At 40.1% G+C, this 21732-nt stretch overlaps 3 protein-coding genes across 4 annotated transcripts in view; 2 read left to right on the top strand and 1 right to left on the bottom strand.

The window, feature by feature from the left end:
- Positions 1-21732, top strand: part of ifngr1 (interferon gamma receptor 1) — a 467767-nt gene that overhangs the window by 345120 nt on the left and 100915 nt on the right. The gene's annotated exons all lie outside the window — the stretch shown is intronic.
- Positions 666-5674, bottom strand: cct4 (chaperonin containing TCP1, subunit 4 (delta)). Its single transcript, XM_044341691.1, has 13 exons — positions 5364-5674; positions 4546-4598; positions 4363-4452; positions 4080-4188; positions 3218-3482; positions 2961-3093; positions 2685-2824; positions 2494-2590; positions 2109-2219; positions 1845-1975; positions 1268-1502; positions 1059-1172; positions 666-834 (listed from the first exon to the last, which is right to left on the bottom strand). Exons 1-13 carry the CDS (start codon positions 5479-5481, stop codon positions 820-822), a joined length of 1611 nt encoding a protein of 536 aa, XP_044197626.1. The 5' UTR covers positions 5482-5674; the 3' UTR covers positions 666-819.
- Positions 6825-20544, top strand: pus10 (pseudouridine synthase 10). Of its 2 annotated transcripts, none has more exons than XM_044341670.1 (18): positions 6825-6933; positions 7564-7698; positions 7793-8086; positions 8185-8271; positions 10110-10144; positions 10256-10370; positions 10573-10634; positions 12745-12790; positions 14037-14101; positions 14182-14267; positions 14375-14500; positions 14590-14646; positions 14731-14807; positions 16717-16772; positions 17379-17496; positions 17841-17983; positions 19701-19800; positions 19953-20544. In XM_044341670.1, the coding sequence occupies exons 2-18, from the start codon at positions 7573-7575 to the stop codon at positions 19989-19991; spliced, it is 1632 nt and encodes a 543-aa protein (XP_044197605.1). In that variant the 5' UTR covers positions 6825-6933; positions 7564-7572; the 3' UTR covers positions 19992-20544. The 2 variants fall into 2 exon arrangements, with proteins under 2 accessions (XP_044197605.1, XP_044197614.1); XM_044341679.1 differs by lacking the exon at positions 6825-6933 and adding an exon at positions 6977-7067.

The raw sequence follows: 21732 nt of genomic DNA, 5'->3' as shown, positions 1-21732 counted from the left end.
TAACACTTTTGTTATCAACCGAAAACTTTAATTTACTGACAAAAAAGTAATAAATGGAGTGAATGTAAAATATATTAATAAAAGCTGTGAGTGCACCAATAAACATGAGGGGATATTTTTCAATTAAAAGGAAAATTATGTGTTGTGTTATTTCTCTGAGGAGCCACTTTTTAAAAATGCAAAAAAGGCACAAAAAAAAGCCCCAAAACAAAAAACCCCTTCTATTCAAAATAAATATTACGTATAAACATACTATGTGTGTGTGTATATATATATATATATATCCCAAAGTCTTTATATCTTAAAATGTATAGATGTCCTCAACAAAGCCAAAGTGGTTGCAATGGTTCGCTGCAATGTTCAGATGAATTATCTTGAAATGATTTCTCATTTAGTTATTAATTAAAATATTGAAGAGCCAAATATCTTCTTACATTGATGGAAAAGCTTGAGTGTCTTAAACATATTAAAAAGATACAAACATCTATCAAACTATAAGTTTGCTTTCTTCATTCTCAAATAAATCATCTACACTTTAAATTCAACCACATAAGCACCAAACCACATCTTCAGCTTCCTGGTTTGGCAGATCTTCTTCAGTCTTTGTACAGTTACAACCTGAAGGTTTAGTGGTTTATGAGGCAAAGAATCACACAGGCAACAGCTGGAGTGTCAACAAAAAAACAAGCCTAATTTTTATTAAATTACTTAACGCAACAACTACAGCGGAAATCTGAACAGTCTGACGTTGACAGAGTCCTCTGATCCCTCGCGGTACGAGCAGGCTTAGTGACAGAACGATGGACCAACTGGAGACTCTTATCGGGTGTTCACCTGCAACCAGACAAGACAGACTTTCAGCTCTGACTGAATGACACGAGACAGAAACACACTGATTATTCTGGAAGATGTTTTCTGCCTGATATACAAATATGACATTTGTGTGTAATAATGATGATGTCGTTACTAACGTCGGGTATCATTTTGGTTTGAATCTACTCTGATTCAGGTGCTGATTCTTAAAAACTGAATCCACGGTTTGAAACGTGAAGTCTTACCACATCGTCGATCTTGAGGATGCTGCGGACCGTCTCTGTGGCCAGGGTCAGTGCGCTGATGGAAACCAGTAAAGGCTGCACCACCAGCTCCTCCAGGATGTTGGAGATCCCGCCCTGTCACGACCAAACAGTCACAAGTGAGGCAGGAACATAAATGACAGAAGAAGAAGAAGAAGAGGAACAGATTCGGCAGAGGGGATCAGACCGACCTTGCGGACGTTGATGCCGGCCATCTTGTCGCCTTGGGCGTGTCTGTTGCGGAGCTCCGTCACCGTGGAGATGGGGTTCAGGCCGGCGTTCTCGGCCAGCGTGGAGGGGATGACCTCCAGGGCGTCGCCGTACGCCCGCACGCAGTAGGCCTCCATGCCTCCCAGGGTGCGCGAGTACTCTGCCAGACGCACGGCCAGCTCGATCTCCGGAGAGCCGCCGCCGGCTATCAGAGCCCTGAGGGAGGAAGAGGAAGAGGAAGAGGAGGAGGTGAGTACTGACTTATATAGCGAGTAGTGAATGATCTCAGAAACAGATACTATCTTATGTAATCTTTTTTTTTTTTTTACAGATATGTAATATATGTGTGAATGCCCCCTGAACCCAGTTGCTAAGGCAACCAGGTGAGAATAAATGGTGAGCTCTCCACTGACTGTACTGTTCCTCTGTTCGTTACGCTCCTGCAAGATGAAGCCATGCAGGAGCGCCTTTGTCAGAGGGAATCTTCACCCGTCTGGTCAACGTTTCTAACAGATTCTACATCATTTCTGTTTTTCTCTCTGCAGCAGCAGGACCGACCTCTTCTTCACCAGGCAGCGGATGACGCACAGAGCGTCGTGGATGGAGCGCTCGGCCTCCTCGATCACCAGCTTGTTGGAGCCTCGGACCACGATGCTCACCGTCTTGCCGGGGCTGCTGCACCCTGTGATCTGCACGGAGCAACAAAAAAAAAAAAACGAGGCATTTACGGTTTAAGGTACGTTCTGTAGTTTTCAGCTTTTATCGTTAGTCAACTCTTTAGTTTTCGTGTGTCTCTGATCAGAGTTTCAGACGGCTTCATACCTTGATCAGCTTGCCGGATCCGTCCAGGCTGACCTCCTCGGCCAGCTCCGCCGTGCCGAGCATCTCTGCGGTGAAGTGGTCGATGTGAGCGATGGGCTTGGTGCCGATCGTCTGAAGGGAGGAGAGACGGTTTGTTTTATTTACGGTCACACAGTGAAGTTTTAGGTGTTGATTGTGATTTTTACTGTCAAACCTCAAACAATAAAACCCAAATATGAGGATTAATGTGCATCATGTTGATCCACGATGGGCTCGTTTAGAGGAAATTATGATTTGATCAAAGCCAAACTAACGACAACATCTGCAGATAAACATCTGCTTTCATCACCGACTCAAACAGATGAAGCTCGGAGCTTCAGAGAGCGAAAGAAGAGTCTGTTTTCACCTTGCAGATGAACTCGATGTCCTCCCTTTCGATCTCTTTCACCACCATGATCTTCATTTTGTTGAGGAAGTGCAGGGCGAGGTCGCTGAGAGCATCTCTGTCGCAGGGAAAGGTTCGTTAGGTGAGTGAACGTGTTTTACCGTCTCTAAAACATCAAAACGTTAACGTCGATCCGCTCTCGTGGTTCCTACCTGAGGATGGACTTCTGGATGAGCAGCACGTTGCAGCCGGCCTTCTTGATCTGTTTGACCATGTTGAGGATGTAGGCGCGCTCCTCCCGCAGCACGCGGTCCATCTGGGCGTAGTCCGAGACCACGATCTGGTTGTCCATCTGCACACACACACACACACACACACACACACACACACACACACACACACGCAGCAGGTCAGGAGAACTGATAAATGTGCTTTCAGGTGGTGAAAAGTGAGCTTTCCTCTGAGCTGATGATTAATAAGTGACTCACGTCTGTTTTGGGGGGGGACAGGCAGAACTGGATCAGGCCGATCTTGGCTTTCTCCACACGGGTCACGCCGGTGTTGGCTACCCTCTGAGTCAGAACCAGACCGTCCACCAGCTCACAGTCATCAATGGTCCCTCTGAGACACAAACACAGAAAATCCAGATCAATAATACGTAGAAATGTGTTTTTATGAGTATTTATCATTATTATTAATAACATAAAATCATCATAACGGTTAACGATGGATCAGCTGGACTCACCCGAGCTTCTTGATAATCTTGATGTCCTGCAGGTCGACGCCGGTGGCGGTTGCCGGGTCGATGACTCTCATGACGGCGTCCACGCTCATGGGCGCCAGCAGGCTGGAGTACTGCGACACCACCTTGGAGCACAGCGACGTGGTGGCGCTGTTGAGCAGCGTCTCGCGGTCGCTCAGCTGCACCGGACGGCTCATGGCGGTCAGGACCTCCACGCCCTTATCCACCGCCTTCTGGAATGACTCAGAGATGATGGTGGGATGGATACCTGACGACGGGACGACGCGTTGACGTTAGTGCCGAGACGAGTTTCAGTCAAATACAAAGTACATCTGTGCTTCTATTAACAAGCTTTACGCTAATATATTCATTCATTAACTGCCAGAAACCGTTGCTAACGGCGACGGCAGCAGGATATTAATGTTTTCTCTACATTACAGGAAGTCAAGGTGTTAAAAAGTCTTCCGTCCACTTTTTTATGTGCAGCAAAAAGTCACTAAAACAAAATCTGATGAATCTTGGACAGATGATACTTTTAGTTATTTCACTTATTTTCTGATGTTTATATTTGGCTCGTTAAGCTTTTTCTTCTTTTATTGATCAGTGTGATTTTAAATTGCTGTTTGTTGTATAGTTGCTGATGTCATGTGGACCTGAGGAAGACTAGCGACCACTTATTTGAGGCTAATAAGGATCCAAATAAAGAACAAATTAGAGAGAAATGTGTGTGAATTGAAAATGTGACACTGAAACAGGTGGACGGTCCCAAAAACATAATTCACTCTTTACAATTTGCTGATAAAATCACCAAAATCTTCACTTCTGACAAAGCAGAAACCACTGAGATGCTTCCTGCAGGTTTTACCTTTCTGCAGCAGTTTGGAGCAGGCGTCCAGCAGCGCTCCGGCGATCACCACCACAGAGGTGGTGCCGTCACCAGCCTCGATGTCCTGAGCTTTAGACAGCTCCACCAGCTGAAACACAAACACACACATGTTTCAATCCAGGTTTGAAAAACGCTGAACATTAGTTCATGTCAGAAGCTAGTGAGGGTTTGTTCTGCATATTATCTGGACAAGAAACTCAAGAGTTCTGCTTTGTGAAGGAGTTTGGATGTTTTGGATGCAGAGGAGTCTGGGGGAACGTACCATTTTGGCAGCGGGGTGGAGAACCTGCATCTGCTTCAGGATGGTGGCTCCATCGTTAGTGATGGTCACGTCACCTTTCTCATCCTGGATCTGAAACAAACAACAACAAACGGCTTCTGCTTAGAAACACTAGTATGACGGAGGAGCTGAGTGAAGTCAGTCTGAAGAGTCTGTTTCACTGACCATCTTATCCATGCCTTTGGGCCCCAGACTTGTTCTGATGGCATCTGCAACAGCTGTCAAAAACAAGCAAATGACGCGTCAGAGCAGCGACAACGATCAACTGACAGGCATGAAAACAGCAAGACTAACAGCTCTGACAGGTTTATTTATGGTTTCCACACAAATAGCAACACTGACACTAAATGTTACATCTTTTCATATAAATTAACTGTCAAAATGTGGTTTCCATACAAGCCCCATCACTTATATGCAATATCACACCTGCTACCAATGTGCAATATAACATATATCTCTCTCTATATATACATATTAGGCATAATTTCACTTCCTTTCTATGTTCTCATCTGCTGTGCATCACAGTCTGCTGCACTGAGGGCCGATGAGTTAGCAGCTTCTAGCAGCTTCTAGCAGCTTCTAGCTTGTGCAGAGATTGTGCAGAGTCATGAGCATCTTGCAGGGAAGAAGAGTTACAGACTCCGCTCCAAATTTGGCAAATTCTTGTGTCACGTTTCTCGCTACTTTTAGCTTCATTAGCTGAAGCTTGATGTGATATCTCAATAAATTCAGCAGTTTCTGGCGCGTTAATTTATACCGAATAGAAAAGTGAAGTCTATCAACTTAGTGAATCATTTTAATTGTTGCCAACATCACGTTTTGTGCTGAAATCACGAGCCAGGCTGTTATATTGGAGCTTTATTTAATGAGATTTCGGGGAGTTTATGGATAACGGCGCCTTGCTCTGCGGGTTAAGGATGAACCGGAAGATGAGGACGTTAACTAACCGTTATTAAATATCTTGTATTATATTTTTAATCTACCTTTAGCAGCAGAGATGTTACTGAATCGAATTTGGGCCGGCTTGTCGCGGTCCACATACGCCCCTCCTTTGTTCCGGCCACCCGATGAGACCTTCGGTGCTGCCATCGCTTCAGGCATCGTTACTTTATAATCACTGGAAAACGTTAAGAGGAGGATTCAGAGCGGGACGGATGAGTCCCGGAGCTGGAACACCGCGGTTCGGCTTCGGATGGACTCAGATTGATGTTCGTCTCCACCCGGTTCCCGTTCAGAACCTTCCAGAGCCGCCGGATGTTACGGAGAAGAAGGATCCGCCTGTCAAGCCGCTCGGCGCTTGGAGATGACGTAGACAGACAGAAGCTGCTGATCACCGAACTGACTGGATGTTAAATAAAATAAATATTAAAAATAAATTTAAATAAAATAAAAAGAATTGACCGGATATTAATAAAAAAATAAAATAATATAAAATAAATAGAAAGAATTGACTGGATATTAAATAAGAGATAAAATAATATAAAATAAATAAAAAATGTTTTACTTGATATTAAATAAAAATACAATTAAAAAAATAATAAAATAATAAAATTAAATTAATATTTAAATACTAAAAATGACTTGATATGAAATTAAAAAATAAAATAAAAATAGATCAATTATAATGATCAGATATTTAAAAAATTCTACTATATGATGACTTGAACTGGAAAAAGGCATGGAGAATATCAGACAACTATTGTATCAACAATAAAATGAAAGAATTTACTTGATATTATTTAAAATTTTAAATTTATTCATTTAAAATTTTTACATATATAAAAAAATATATCCTGTAAAGCATGTTCTGAAATGGTTTAAACTGAATATTAATTATTCTCTGATCTAAACAAAGAAACATATTTTCACTTGTCTTTTTTTTACATATGTGTACCAAAATACTTTGGATTGACATACAGAACTTTCTGTCCATCAAGCTATATTTCATTTATTTTGAACTTAATATACAAAAAATGTTTTGTTTTTGTTTTTTGGCTTTTTAATCCAACTATATATAATTTTCAGCTAATTCTATATACAAAAAATGAAATGGACCAATAGAAAATCAAACTTTAACCTTATTTCTAATTGATATTGAACTCTAGGCAAGCTGCAAAATTAAATAAAAAACAACAAAGACTCAAACAATATTTAAAATATATAAAATTATTGACTAATATTATTATTATTAATCTATACTCCTTTATTTATTTATTTATTTACTGAATTCTCAGGCACTTTGTTTCCTCTTCTTGTTCTTTAAATTTGTTTATATGTTACTGTTTATTGAGTTTGATTCTTTTCAATAAAGTTGAAAAAAATAATTAATTGACAGGATACATTTATATTAATTGATTGATTCACTGTATTTTCCTTAAACTCATAATATTTCGTTTTGTTTCGGTTTTGTTGGCTGAAAGCTGGATGCCGATCAGCTGATCTGGGTTTGATTAACTCCGCCTGTCGGAGCAGAAGCAGCATGGAAACATCTTCACAGGATGAACGTGTGAACTCATAACTGGACGTTGTCTCGTGTCTGTGCTGAATATCTCGGTGAGTTTTGTGTCCTGCGGGTTTGTTTCGTGTTTCTGGCTGCAGCTCAGGATGCAGCGATCAGCTGATCGATCCTCAGCTCTGTGTGCAGATCACAGCAGCGTTGAACAAACTCTGTCTGTCATCCTTCCTCTGTAAGACTGAGAGAAACAGTGCTTTCATTTTCAACAAACACTCTACCGGTATTTAATATTATAAAGAACGTGAACTGCATGTTTCTTCTTCATGGATATTTCTAGTTTTCTGGCAAATGAAAAATGCAAAGTTAGACTTTACGCAAGCTTCTCCTGCGATATCCAGCTGTATTTTAACGTGTCACGAGAAATTAAGACCTTTAAAGTCTCCTTTAGTGATGCAATGATGCGACTGTTTCAGTCCCGATACCGATACCTTTGTGTATGGATCGATACCGAGTACCGATCTGATACCAGTGTTTAATTAATGAGCTGTTTGCTGGGGGAGACTGGAATCATCCTTGTATGTGTAAGGCAACATCAGGCTCGACATAAACAATTTAACAAATAAACACATAGATATAAATATGCTGAGTTATTTATTAAAATAAAGGCGTCTGATAGCCGATGCAGCTGGTTTTTTGTGTCATCATGAATGTTTCTGCTCCTCCTGCAGCCTGAAGTCATGCTGCCTCTGAAGGAGAAGGACAAGCCCATCGTCCAGAAGCTGCTGTCTGCCGGCTGCTGCGCTCGCTGCGTCCTCAGGTTCTGCTGCATCAGCGTCCAGGCGGCCTACAGGAAGCCCCACCAGGTAGGACCGATGCTGCGTTCAGGAGCTCCACAGACATCTGCAGCTCATTCATGAAACAAGCTTTTCTTATCACCATCATGTCATCTTCTCACAGGAGACGCTCAAGGAACTTCAGACTTTCATCAGCGATTCAGAAAATGGCAAATCTCAAGATTCAGCAGCACCGGAGTCCACGGAGGAAAACAACAAATCCCATGATGCAGCGGTGTCAGAGGCAGCTGAAGACCCACCGAGTAAAAAAGCTAAACTGGATCCGGGCCTGGTGACTGACGCGCCGCCAGAGGAAGACTCTGCTGCTGTCGTCACGCTGAAGGATGAAGAGTCGTGCGTGTGTGTGGTGTGTTTAGGGATTCTGCAGGATCTCTGTGCCCCGAGTCGGGCTGTCAAGGTGTGTGCTGGAATATATCACCATGGTAACCACAGGGTCAGACTGTACTTGTTGTTGTTGTTGTTGAAATGAGGACTTGTTTTGTTGTATTTTGACAGATCGCGGAGGCAGTGAAGAGAGAAAACTACAAGTTTGACACGTTGGTGCTTTCTGTCTCTCTGCCGGCTCAGCTGTGTGTCCGCGAGGTCAGAGCGTGTGTGTGTGTGTGTGTGTGTGTGTGTGTGTGTGTGTGTGTGTCCGACCAACAGTCCAAAACCCAAAGATAATCATTTCATAATTATATTAACACATATGATAAAATAATAACACATGGACTTTCTAGTCTTCCAACCACTCAAAGCGCTTTTTTACTCTGTATGTCACATTCACTCGTTAACACACGTTCATACTGGAGGCTGCTGATGGCGTCTGATCATTCACACACACACACACACACACACACACACACACACACACCGAGCAGTTTGAGGTTCAGTGTCTTCAGACTGGAGGAGCTGGACATCAAACCACTGATCTTCTGATTAGTTGACGACCTGCTCTATTTATATATATATATAACAACAGCAATAACACCACAGACAGCAGGTTTGGAAGCTGTGAAGATGAACAGGAAACAATGTTGTGTTTATTATACATAATATAGTTTGATAAAAACTACTTTAAGCAGCGATACATTAAGGATCAGTCGCAACACATCTAACAACATCTGGACCAAACGACACATAATCTAATGCGAGAGGAGCTCACAGTCTATAAACCAGACAGTGTCTCACTAGTGCTGAACGGATGATAATATGGAGCAAAAAGAAAACATCAAAATAAACAAATACTAAGTTAGTGGCTCACAAGCTGCAAACTCAACAAAACAAAGACATGATTAATAATAAGAAGAAGAAGAATGATTGTAGCATCTTTCATACATGAAATGCAGGTCGAGATACTCACATAAAAACATTTAATGTACTTAACAAATCAAAGGTTGCAAACAAGCCATAAGATATAATAACATGTAATTTAAAGAATAATTCAAAATAAAATATTTTAGCAGTAAATCCTCAGATTTTACTGGAAGCAGAGAACGTTTGATATTATTGCTTCATAAATGGATTAAAATGATTAACAAACAGAAAAAATAACAAAATTATTTAACAATTAATTAACAAAATGATTGGTAAATTCTCTAATTGTTTCATTATTAGTATTAACTGATCAATAGATGAATCTGTGGTCTGTTTGTATAAAAATTTTCTTTTGCACATTTCCAAAACGTCGTCTAAAGAAAATGTTGAAACTTCATTCAGGAGAAAAGAAAACGTAGCAAAATAATCCAAACTCAACGGTCTGCTTACTAGCTTTCAGAGCTTTTACCCACATCTCACCGTCTTCATCATGTAACGGAGCCGTTCAGGTGACGGATGCAGTAACTTCTACCTTCGATCCGCTTACATAAACTAGAAACTTCTGTTAGATTGAACATTTGTTTTTAACTGCAGACACTTTTCCTTTGGTGGTGCGTTCACTGACACTCTGACATCCAATAATTCATAAAAGGCAACAGGAGATCATTATACTTTTGAGCCTCGTTGGTCCAAAATCAAAGCTAGATGACACACATTAAAGGATTTTTGTCTGATATTCCTCTGCAGACCTCCGTTGTTCCTTCATTACCACAAACATTCGACTCAACTCCACACTCACCGTCCTGCTGCCAGAAATTACTCGTGTTCATTAGAGCAACAAATGTGGATTCATCTGCTGCTGAAAATAGTCTCCAACAAACACACCCTTTCCTTGTTTATTAAGCAAAACAAGACAGGAAAACAAAACTAGACAAGAAAACAAGCTCAACCTCAATAATCTTCATATCTCATCACAATTAATGAAGTACATCAAATATAAAAGGACATAAACATCTGCATAGTTTTATTTTAGTTTTATCAGAAGATATTATTAAGTTCCAAGCAACATGTTGTTACATTAGACGTATTTTAATGTTTATTTTATTCATATTTTAATCCTGCAGCACTCCTGTTGGCTCCATGTGAAGAAAGAAGTCAGGTAAAGACATTTAGTTTCATTTGTACGTCTTTAAAAACTCGTCACTGCGTGTCCAGGTCAGGTGTCACGTGGGATCAGAAAATAAAATAAATCATCTGTTTCCTCGTTCAGAGAGAAGAGCACCGTGCTCGACAAGGACGACGTCGTCCAGGTGAAGGAGGCCTTCAAGTGGGTCATGCAGGGCCTGGTCGCCAAGGAGCTGGGGGGCGTTGCCGTGGTTACCAAGGTGGGTGAAAGTTCCCAAACTTGATTTTACATATTTGTTTTTTGATTTGAACTTTTCACATTTTCAGAGTCAGTCTGAAGATTTAAAGTTTCTTCTTCTTTTCTCCCACTAACGTATCAAAATGGTTTTATTTCCCACACTGGATGATAACTGGGACGTTCACAGACTAACTAACTAACTTTCTATATCTTTGTTTCTTCAGAGTGCGTTCGAGGTCGGTGTGGAGTTCACTCACCCGGAGACTGACGCTGACTGTCATTTCCTGTGAGTCCCAAACACTTTGAACTTTCCAGCTTTTTCTGAACCCTCAAAGAGTCGATTTACTCCAGTTTTAAAAAAAGATTACAGTCGATGCAGTAGAAACAGAGATATCGTCTTTTTTTTTATTCCATGCGTTCTTCTTCCTTGTCAAAACGTGGTGCCTACATTACCCACAATGCAACTCAAATCTATTCTAATGTAGCCCGGAGCTGCAGGAGTCTGATAACCTCATTTATTTCTAACTCCAGACCTCCAGATTGTTTTGATTTTAAAGGACCAGTCTGTAGGATTTAGTGGCATCTAGTGGTGAGATTACAGATTGCAGCCAAATGAATACACGTCCCCTTCCAAGCATGCAGGAGAACATACGGTGGCCGCAAAAAACACCCTCTCTAGAGCCAGTGTTTGGTTTGTCCGTTCTGGGCTACTGTAGAAACATGGCGGTGCAACATGGCCGCCTCCGCTCCCTATGTAGATATAAAGGGATCATTCTAAGGTAACAAAAACACAACAATTCTTATTTTCAGGTGATTATACATTAATTAAAACATACTTATGAATATTATATTCAATTACTGCCAATAGATCCCTTTAAATCTTACGTACTGGTCCTTTATTTTTTTTAATTTTTTTAGAAACAAAGATGCCAGGAGATAAAAAGTAAAGCTAACAAATAAGGCATAATTAAATATACTTTATGAGGATACTTTGAAATGAAAATAGAATAGTCAATACTACAAATTCTTTAAGAAAATATTACATAAAAGAAAAGTTGAGAGTATGACATGCGTTTGTAAGCTTCACTGCTTTTGCATAGTCAGAGAAAATGCTTTAAAAACAATAAAGAAAGGTTTAACGTTTATTAACTTTGCTTCTATGAAACATGGAACTCAACCAAAAAAAATAATAAAGTTAATAATATAGAAATGTTTGGAATTATTTATATCATAGACATGAAAACCAAACAGCACATGTTCAAAACCATTTCCAGACTTGTTGTCTTCATCTCCAACCAGTTTATCAGCTTTCACACAGCTTCCTGTAAACGACTGTTTACACATACAGTATTCAGTATTACTCCCAGAGACCTGTTAACATACTTCAATGTGTAAAACTGGTTGAAGTTCATCTTTAAGTTCCTGAAACACAATCCGTTTTCACGCTGAAGCATTTAGACGTTGGGATGAATGTCGGAGTTCAAACTCCTTGATCACAAACTAAACTAATCAACAATAACGATGTCGAATATCTAAACTAACGATTATTTTCATTATCAATTAATCTGCCAATTATTGTCTCAGAGGCCACATTGATGTCTTCAATTTGCTTATTTTGTCTGATTAAAAGTCTAAAATGTTAAAATATTTAATTTACTGTCATTTACGACAAAGAGAGCCATCAAATTTTTGGCATTTTTACTTAAAAATGACAGAAATGATTGATTTTGTGTTGATCAGCTAATCAGTTATTGGATTAATCGTTGCAGTTGTAGTCAGAGCCGTGACAAACGTCATGTCTGTTTGCCTTGAATGTTGATGTACAGCAGAGCCAGAAATAAAGGTTCAACAAGGTAAGACAGGAACATTATTAGGGTCAGGATTAGGGGTTAGGGTCAGGGTTAGGGTCAGGGTCAGTATCAGGGTTAGGGTTAGGCTTAGGGTCAGGGTTAGGGTCAGGGTTAGGGTCAGGGTTAGGGTTAGGCTTAGGGTTAGGCTTAGGGTCAGGGTTAGGGTCAGGGTCAGTATCAGGGTTAGGGTTAGGCTTAGGGTCAGGGTTAGGGTCAGGGTTAGGGTCAGGGTCAGTATCAGGGTTAGGGTTAGGCTTAGGGTTAGGCTTAGGGTCAGGGTTAGGGTCAGGGTCAGTATCAGGGTTAGGGTTAGGCTTAGGGTTAGGCTTAGGGTTAGGGTTAGGGTCAGGGTCAGGGCCAAGGTTAGGGTTAGGGGTTAGGGTTAGGGTCAGGGTTAGGGTTAGGGTTAGGGTTAGGGTTAGGGTCAGGGTTAGGGTTAGGGTTAGGGCCAGGGTTAGGGTCAAGGTTAGGGTTAGGGTTAGCGTCACGTCTAAGCTGACCTCTGACCTCCTACACTGATTGGATAACGTTTCTTGTTTCCTGCAGTGCATCAACGTGTCCCGACTGCTTCAAACCCACCAAGAACAAACAGGTGAGGAAAAAAAAGCAACTTATTGAGACGCACAGCTGCCATATTTAAACGTTCATGTCCAAAACGCCACAATAACAACTGAAATATAGAATCCTCACACTGATATAAAGTCATTATGAGTCTAATACGGGATGTGCATTATGTTTTCATCTCTAAAATATGTTAGTTTGTGTTATCAGTCATTTAAAACGTGTAGATGTGACTGTGTTCAGTCTCAGCACTTTCCTATAAATAATAAACAGCAGCTTCTTATTCTCGTCTCTCCCGTGTTTATTCCAAATAAATGTTGCTTCTGTGAACAAAAACACTTCCTGTGCAGCAGAGGAATTTCCTGGGAAAAATAAACCTACTCATGGAAGTTAAAGGACAAGTTCACAGTTTTTCAAGTCTGTATTAAAACAACAGTCAGGAGCCTGAATGAGCAGTGATGGAGGCCAAAATGTCCACACAGTCATTTAAAAGTTGATGTGAAGCTTATATTCAGCTTCAGCAGTCTGAGTTAGTCATATCAAGTGGATATCTGACACATCTACAGTCTTTTTAGCATCAAATTCCCTCTTTGTGTTTCCCTGTTGAGCTGCGGTGGAAGTATAGTAACAAAAAGAGGAACTTTGGCACTAAAAAGACTGTAACGTTGAAAGATATCTACTTGATTTGACTCATTTGGACGCTGAAGCTCCATATTCAGCATCTAACTGACATCTAAATGACTGTTGCTTTAATTAATTAATTTGATATATATTTCAGTTGTAGAACAGGCAGGAATCCCTCTAAACTGTAAAACACATGATATCAATTAAAGAGAAAAATACAGTTTTATTTATTAGTTTATTGATTTGATTGAGTTGTTAGATAGTTGATTGATTGTTTTCACATGTGCAGCATTGCATGAGAAATATATTCCAGCAATATCTTTATTGATATTTTCAAGTAACATCCGACAGTATAGACACACGTACAGTACGTTCACAGAGATTATGAAGGATAATATCAAAGGCAAATAGTTTCTAGTCCAACCTAAAATAAAGCCTTCCTCAAAACATAAAATAAATATAAAGGAAAAATTAAATGTAAAAAAAAAAATGTTATTCAATGTTTAAAATTCTGCATTTCAAGACTGAAAATATCATAACTGGAAAAAACATAAAATCTTTGACATATTTCCTCATAATTGATATCAAAATAGTTCATGATTAATATTCTTTTGATTGATTAGTTGACTAATCGTTGCTTTGTGTCTCTGCAGTCCATGTTCACCAGGATGGCGGTGGTCAAAGCTCTGGAAAAGATACCTGACAGCAGATTCCTGAAGTAAGCGTCGTCTTTATCTGTCAGATCTTTATAGAAAAGTTAAAAAATTATATTAATTGTTGTTTATTTTTTGTCATCAGACATTACAGTTGTCCTCCGACACGTCCGACCTCCAGCTGCTCCCCTCAGGACGTCCAGTGTCTCCACGTGTCTGTGTTTGTGGCGGGTACTGTAGGACACTTTTTATCCATTTTAATGTCTATATAAAGAAATTTAAGTGTTTTTCGGGTCAGATTCACCTCTCTTCCTCCTGATGTTCCTCCTGATGTTCAGGGAGGTACAACAAGTTCTGTCGCAGTCTGCCTCAGACTCCCTGGGTGATCGATGGAGAGAGGAGGATGGAGTCGTCGGTGGAGGAGCTGATCGCAGCGCCCATCCTGTCCGCCTTCAGGGCCGACGGTGAGTCCGCTCGTTGATGGGCAGGTTGTGGCTGCAGCTGGAGGACGGTGGTGTTATGCTTAACGATAATCCTTTTTATTATATTACAGGATTTAACTTCTCCTCGTCTGGCAGGGAGGACGTGGACGTCCGGACTCTCGGAAACGGTGAGAAACTCTTACAGAGTGTTTTGTTACCTGAAGTGTGAAGAATGAAGCTTTTCTTACTTCCTGTTTTGATGTAATTCGCAGGGCGTCCGTTTGCGATGGAGCTGCTGAATCCTCACACGTCCCGACTGAGCAGAGTGGAGATGAAGCAGCTGCAGGAGGTTCTGATCAAATCCTTCAGTTTACTGTCAGACTTCACTCACATAGAAAACAGTCACTGACTCACATTCAGTTTTTAGTCACACTAGTAATGATTAAGGCCTCAGGGATGATGGTGGTTGGTAGGTTGGTTGATTGGTTGGTTGGTTGGTTAGTTGATTGGTTGGTTGGTTGATTGGTTGATTGGTTGGTTGGTTGATTGGTTGATTGGTTGATTGGTCGGTTGGTTGATTGGTAGGTCTGTTGGTTGGTTGATTGGTTGGTTGATTGGTTGGTTGATTGGTTGGTTGATTGGTTGATTGGTTGGTTGGTTGGTTAGTTGATTGGTTGGTTAGTTGATTGGTTGATTGGTCGGTTGGTTGATTGGTAGGTCGGTTGGTTGGTCGGTTGGTTGATTGGTCAGTTGGTTGATTGGTAGGTCGGTTGGTTGGTCGGTTGGTTGATTGGTCAGTTGGTTGATTGGTAGGTCGGTTGGTTGGTTGATTGGTCGATTGGTTGGTTGATTGGTCAGTTGGTTGATTGGTCGATTGGTTGGTTGATTGGTCAGTTGGTTGATTGGTTGATTGGTCGGTTGGTTGGTTGGTCGGTTGGTTGATTGGTAGGTCGGTTGATTGGTCGGTTGGTCCACCACTTTGGTCGACACTGAAACATCTTGACAACTATTGGATGAATTGTCATGACAGTTTGTTCAGACATTCATGTCTCCCAGAGGATGAACCCTACAGTCTTTGGTGATCTTCTGACTTTTCCTCTAGCGTCACCATTAGGTTGACTTTTGTGGTTCAGAGTAAAATATCTCAACAACTATTCAATGGATTTCCCTGAAATTTACAGCAGATATTCAAGGTCCTTAGAGGATACATGCTAACAACTCTAGAGACTCTGACTTTTCCTCAAGCACCACCATGAGGTTGACCTTTTAGTTCTTTATTGAAATATCTCAACAACTATTATTATATAATGGATTACTGTGAAATGTAGTTCGCACATTCATGTTCCCCAGAGGATGAACTGTAAAATCTTTGATCTCCTGACTTTTCATCCAGCGCCGTCATCTGGTCACATTTATAATTTGTCCGATACTTCGTGTAAGAGCCGGTTAACAAAGGTTCTAGTGATTTAAGTTATGATTTTGCCCCAAAACTAGAGTTTAAATACCTGCAGAACATTCTCATCTGTTTCAGTTGTACTTTGTATTTATTGCTAATTGGCTAATATTTGCATTGCTAACACACTAAACCAACTTAGCTTAAGTAAAGCCTCATAGAGTCTTTTTTCCCCAACAACAAGGCCACATTATGGCGACATTTATCAGTTTTGTTAACTGTTCAACCTTTCTGCTGGTGTCCAGATCTGGTCTGGATTAAGATATCAGAACAGCTGTGGACATTCATGGTCCCCAGATGATTTTGGTGATCCTGTAATTTTTTGTATAGCGCCACCATCACCTGCACTTGTTAGTAAATGTAAAAATATTGGCTCATTATTCCCCAGAGGATGAACCCTTTTGTTTCCAACCATTATGCTTGTTCTTTTATTTCAGACCAGCCTCAGGACAAAATCTAAAAGGTTCATCCTCTAGAGAGCATGAAAGCGTTCATCAACGTTCATGGAAACCTGACAAACAGGTTTTTATGTTACTGGTGTACAAGATGGTCACCATAAATAATGAATCCTCAGGAAATCATGAATATCCACAAAAAATTTGGTTGTAATCTGACAATGACTGTCTGGGATATTTTACTCTGTATCAATGTGTTTATGTTACTAGCAGTGATTATAAAACTGATGTTAACTCTTCTTCATCTTTCTGTTAAAAGCTCTCATTAAACAATCACACCTGCACAGAGATTAATGTTCTTACATAAACATAAAGAACAGTTACCAATGTTTTGTTTTTTCTGTTTTCAGACCATCAACAACTCTTCAGACAAAATCAGAGTGAGAGACCTGCAGATTGTTACCAGGTAAGAAACTGAACCTGCACTTTATATTTATTTTATATGATTAAAGCATCTTTTAAATCAGTATTTTCAAACAATATCATTAAAAAGTACTTTTTAAAAGTGTTTTTTTGATACTAACATTTGGGGGCATCTACAACCGAAATGTGTCTTTGATTGTAGAGCTGCAACTAAAGATTATTTACTATCTATTATCTATTATTATCTATCTATTTACTATATTTACTATCATGTATGATGAGGAAAAGCTGCGAATATTCATAATAAAGAAGCTGGAAACAATGATTGTTTGGCATTTTTGCTAGAAAAAACTACTTAAACAATTAATCAATTATAAAAATAGTTGCCTATTAATTTTCTGTCAATCAACTAATCGACTTGTTTCAGCTCTAAATGATTGATTGTTTGTTCATTAATAAGTTAATATCTATGTTGACAATAATTCACATGAATAAAGTGATCTTGAGAAGCAGCTGTTACTGTTATAAAAATATAAATGATAAAAAATCAGCAGTGAATTTAGAAATAAGTTATTTTGTATGAAACACTATCATTGACGACATCATTGAACTGAACTGTGTGTGTGTGTGTGTGTGTGTTAAACTGCAGAGAGGCTATGAGTCGGATGAAGGAAGGCGAGGAGGAGAAGACCAAGTCGTACACGGCGCTCGTCTGGACCCAGAAACCCATCCAGAGAGAAGACATCACCTTCATCGACGACATCAAGGTCACTACAACACACTCACTCACACACACACACACACACACACTTCTACCTAAGTCTGTCTGTGTGTTTGGGCTGGAAATTGGAGAAGTCTGATACTCAAGTATTGAATTTATATTTGGTGTATTGATTGTCTGATGTTACCTCGTTCAAAATCCTTAAAATCACTGATATTTTACCTTTATTTGATGGTTAAAAGTGCAGAAATGACACGTGGTTTTCATTTCCATGTAGAATTTGATGTACATTTTCAAAAACTACATGAAAATGTCCTTGTTTAAGTATTTTACCCCCTGATCCTACAGCAGCACCGGTAGGAAACTCTGTCTGTCTGTTTGTCCCGTCAGGATCTGACTCTGGACCAGAAGACCCCTCTGAGGGTTCTGCACCGCCGGGCGCTGGCCGTCCGACAGCGAGTCATCCACAGCATGAACGCCCGCTTCCTGGACCCACATCACTTCCACCTGGGCCTGAAGACTCAGGCCGGGACGTATCCTCACACCACAACCTCACTTTTTATCTGATTTACAGAATTAATTATCATCTTTTATATTTTAATTTGAACTTTAAAGGTGCGATACACGACATTCAGCCCCACCAGATGTCAGAAAGCAACTATTAGCTACATTTATTAGCAGCTAAACAGCAACTAAAATACGATTCTGAAAACAGGATCTTGATCCATATTTGATCAGCGCTGCTTAGTTTGATCTGAGTATCATGAGTCATGTGTTCAGGCGCAGGTTTCTAAACGACGCGCGCGTTTGTTTTGGTCTGAGATGCTGGTGCTCTAGGCGACATCTAGTGGAGCTGAATGTCTTTAAATAGCACCTTTAACATATAAAACACACAGTTAAACTTAGCGTAAGTTTCCATAGACGAGTGAAATTCTGGTCATTTCCTTTAGATGTTTTTTTGGGAAGAGCAAAGGAGCAAGTTCAACATATCCAGGCTTTCTTTGTGTGAGCTGGCTCGACAAACCCTGAAACTCCAGATCAGAGATCTGAACTGTCTTTGTTAACTCAGGCTTTCTGCTTCAGGGGGCGTTTGTTGTGTCATTTGACTCTTTTTCTGCACAAACCAGAGCAATCGTGAGCTGCCTGCTTCAGTCAGGAGGAACAGATGATTATAACGGAGAGCTGTGAAGAATATAAATACATTACACAGAAAAAAGCAACGCTGTTGCTGTAAATAAGGCGAGAGAGGAGTGCTGGCAGAAAATTGCTAATCGTGTTAATTTGTTAATTAAAAAACTAATTAATTAATTTATTAATTACATAATTAGTTTATATACTTATTTTACCACTCAGTGCCTCCAACATCCAAAGCTCTTATATTGAATTGAATATTATCTGATAAATACCAATTTTTGTTCAAAGTATTTCTTCATTAGTTTTGTTTGTTTTTTTAATTTGAAATACAATTTGATCTATTGTATTATAACATTGTAATCCCCTCCCACAAGTAACCCTAACCTCTCGCACCGTTACAAATTTACAATATGACATCAAATCAATGGTCAGTATGATGAAGACTAATCTATTCTCTAACCAGTGTTCTGATAGCTGCAGTAGCAGCAGTATTAAACAGACTTGGCAGCAAATCAGGTAGTTAGTGAAAGTTCAGCGCTTTTTAATGTCGATTTAAGCCTCAGAACATAACCTGCTCCAGACCAGGTTAAGTTTACAGTATAGGTTACCATGGTGATGTAGCCAGGTTAAAAGAGAGACACCTTTGTGACATTGAAAACCCTGCAGGCTCAACATACCTCACTAACACACTAATCTGGCTTCGTAGTAGCTACAACCCCTCAGGAGTCCAAAGTCCATAAGTCATGATCGCTGCAGGGTTTGGTTTTACAACGACGGCATCAGCCAGCAACAGACTCACTTGGTGACTTATGGTTTTGTTTTTTACTTATTTTTTTATTGTATATTTTTGCCTTTTATTATAGGGTGAGTGTAGATGAGACAGGAAATGAAGGGAGACGTGCAACACACGTCTGCTGCCGGCTACAACCCGAGGAAGTGATGTGGCATCTTTATCAGTGGTCTGCCAGAGAGCGCCGACTTCTTGTTTTGTTTTAAAATAACTCATTTTAAAATAGATATTTAAGCAGCATTCAAAGGTTTTATACTTGGCTCTCTGATAACGAGACCGACAGCAGCCGAGAGGTTCACAAAACGCTCCTTAACATCAACCGACAGTTACATCAAAGAGTTCGTCCACGGAGACTTCGGTCGCACTAAACCCAACCTGTGTCAGCTGCTGAAGACCGACACGGACATCCTGGAGCTGGACGTGGAGGTCAGACCAACAAACCAAACCACGATCTGACGTTTTTCACTTGTTCAGAACCTTCAGTATATAACTATTAATAGTAGAAACAGCAGTTACAGTAACGTGGAAGTAGAACGAATGTCTGTCTGATCTTTACATGTCTGTGTTTTCTCCGTCAGTCTGTGGACGTGGACTGGCCTCCTCCCATACCAGAGTGAACGCCGCCCCGCGTCACTGACGCCGGCCTCGTTGACCTCGGCGTCCCGTGTGGAGTGAGACGTCCGAGCCGTCGAACAGATTCAGAGCGTGTGGAACAGGAAACCGTGACGTCACACAGTCCTGCTGGCTGCTCCGTTTATGTTTTGGTTCTGCAAGAAAGTCAAGGACGTGTAGATCACAGGAAATGACCTTACAACGCAAGATGTTAATTTAATAAAGAGTAAGTTTATATGTGAGGTTATAACGCTCATTATACACCTGAACTTTATCTGTATGTGGTCAGATGGAAAGAAAAACCTTTCGTTGGCACCGACTGCAGCGTCGTACTTTGGAAAAACAGTCGTCAGTCATGTGACGTTTGAGTACAGTTGAAGAAAAGAAGGTGATTTCTGTTCTGTTGGATACGAAGCAGACGAGTCCTGAACTTTTTAAATGTCAAATCTGTCCTGCAAATGCAAACAGCAGCTTCTGTTTTTTGTAAAGAATCTCTCTAGACGTGTTTTGAGATGTATATAAATACTCTTCTTTGCATTATAATTTGTGTCTGATATGGTTTTGACACAAAAAAAGGTTCAATTTTCTTGTTAAAATAAAAAAAAAAAATATTCATTTCAAAAGTTTTCCTGCTGGTTTACTTCACTGTAAACACTTTCAGGTTTCCACATCACACTCGTGTACGTTGCATACTGGACAACGATTGACTCCAGACTGGTTGTGATGTCACAAATAGAGAAACTTTCTATTTTCAGCAGATAAATAAGAAGCTCAAACGTCCGACTGTAGGAACAAGAAGAAAAAACACATTTTTATGAGGACGGACTTTAAATAAATAAGAATTTGAGGTAAAGTGAAGTTAATTTTCTCTCCTCAGCTCTTGAGGGGCAGATAAAAACAGATAAAATTAAGAGTCACGACAGCAGAAACCCTGAAATGTATTTCTTTTAATTTAATTCAAAATAAATACTACCACGGCAACGCAAGTCCACTACTGGGTTCTTGCCCTAATGTTTTGGTAAGAAAACAAACAAGCAAACGATCCAAAAAAAAAAAAAAAAAAAAGAAAAAAAAAATAAAAGAAAAACTGAATAAAAAGGGACGTCAGTTAATGCATCCATCATCATCATCATCATCATAAACATCATCATCATCATCATCATCATCATCCTTCAGCGACTTTCAAGAGGTGCCTTTTTTTTTTAAACGACTGAACAACATACAAGGTAACACTGCCTAGAATGACAAACATAAATAAAAACGAGTACTATGGTACAAAAAAAAAAAAAGGAGGAAGAGGAGGAGGAGCAAGGGATGATGGGATTGGAACAACCCGATGAAACTAGCACTGCAAAAAATAAAAACGTCGGCCATGGTCCCAACTTTTTTGTATTTTTTTTTTCTTCTTTCTTTTTTAAAAGAGGGTGAAGGAGGGAACAAAGATGACAGTGCAGACTCCACAGTTACAGTCATGTCCTCTCACAGAAATCGGGAGTCGGTTATTTACTGGGGGGAGGGGCGGGGAACCACGGCAACGGAGGGAAGGCAGGGAGCGGGGTTCGTCTCCATGGAAACATCCTCTGTGGACGAGTCGAGGCGGTGTATCAACCCGAAAGACAAAAAAAAAAAAAAAAAAAAAATTGGTAACAACCAATGTAAGGGTCCAGTCTTTGACACGATCTTTGTTTTTTTGTTGGTTTTTTTCCGTCTTTTTTGATTTTTTTTTCTTCTTAAATGCAGTTTTGA

The sequence above is a fragment of the Thunnus albacares genome, chromosome 3 (genome assembly GCF_914725855.1).
Source record: "Thunnus albacares chromosome 3, fThuAlb1.1, whole genome shotgun sequence".
Lineage (NCBI taxonomy): Eukaryota > Metazoa > Chordata > Actinopteri > Scombriformes > Scombridae > Thunnus > Thunnus albacares.
Note: the sequence above shows the minus strand (reverse complement) of the source record. Positions and strands in the feature narration are given on the sequence as shown.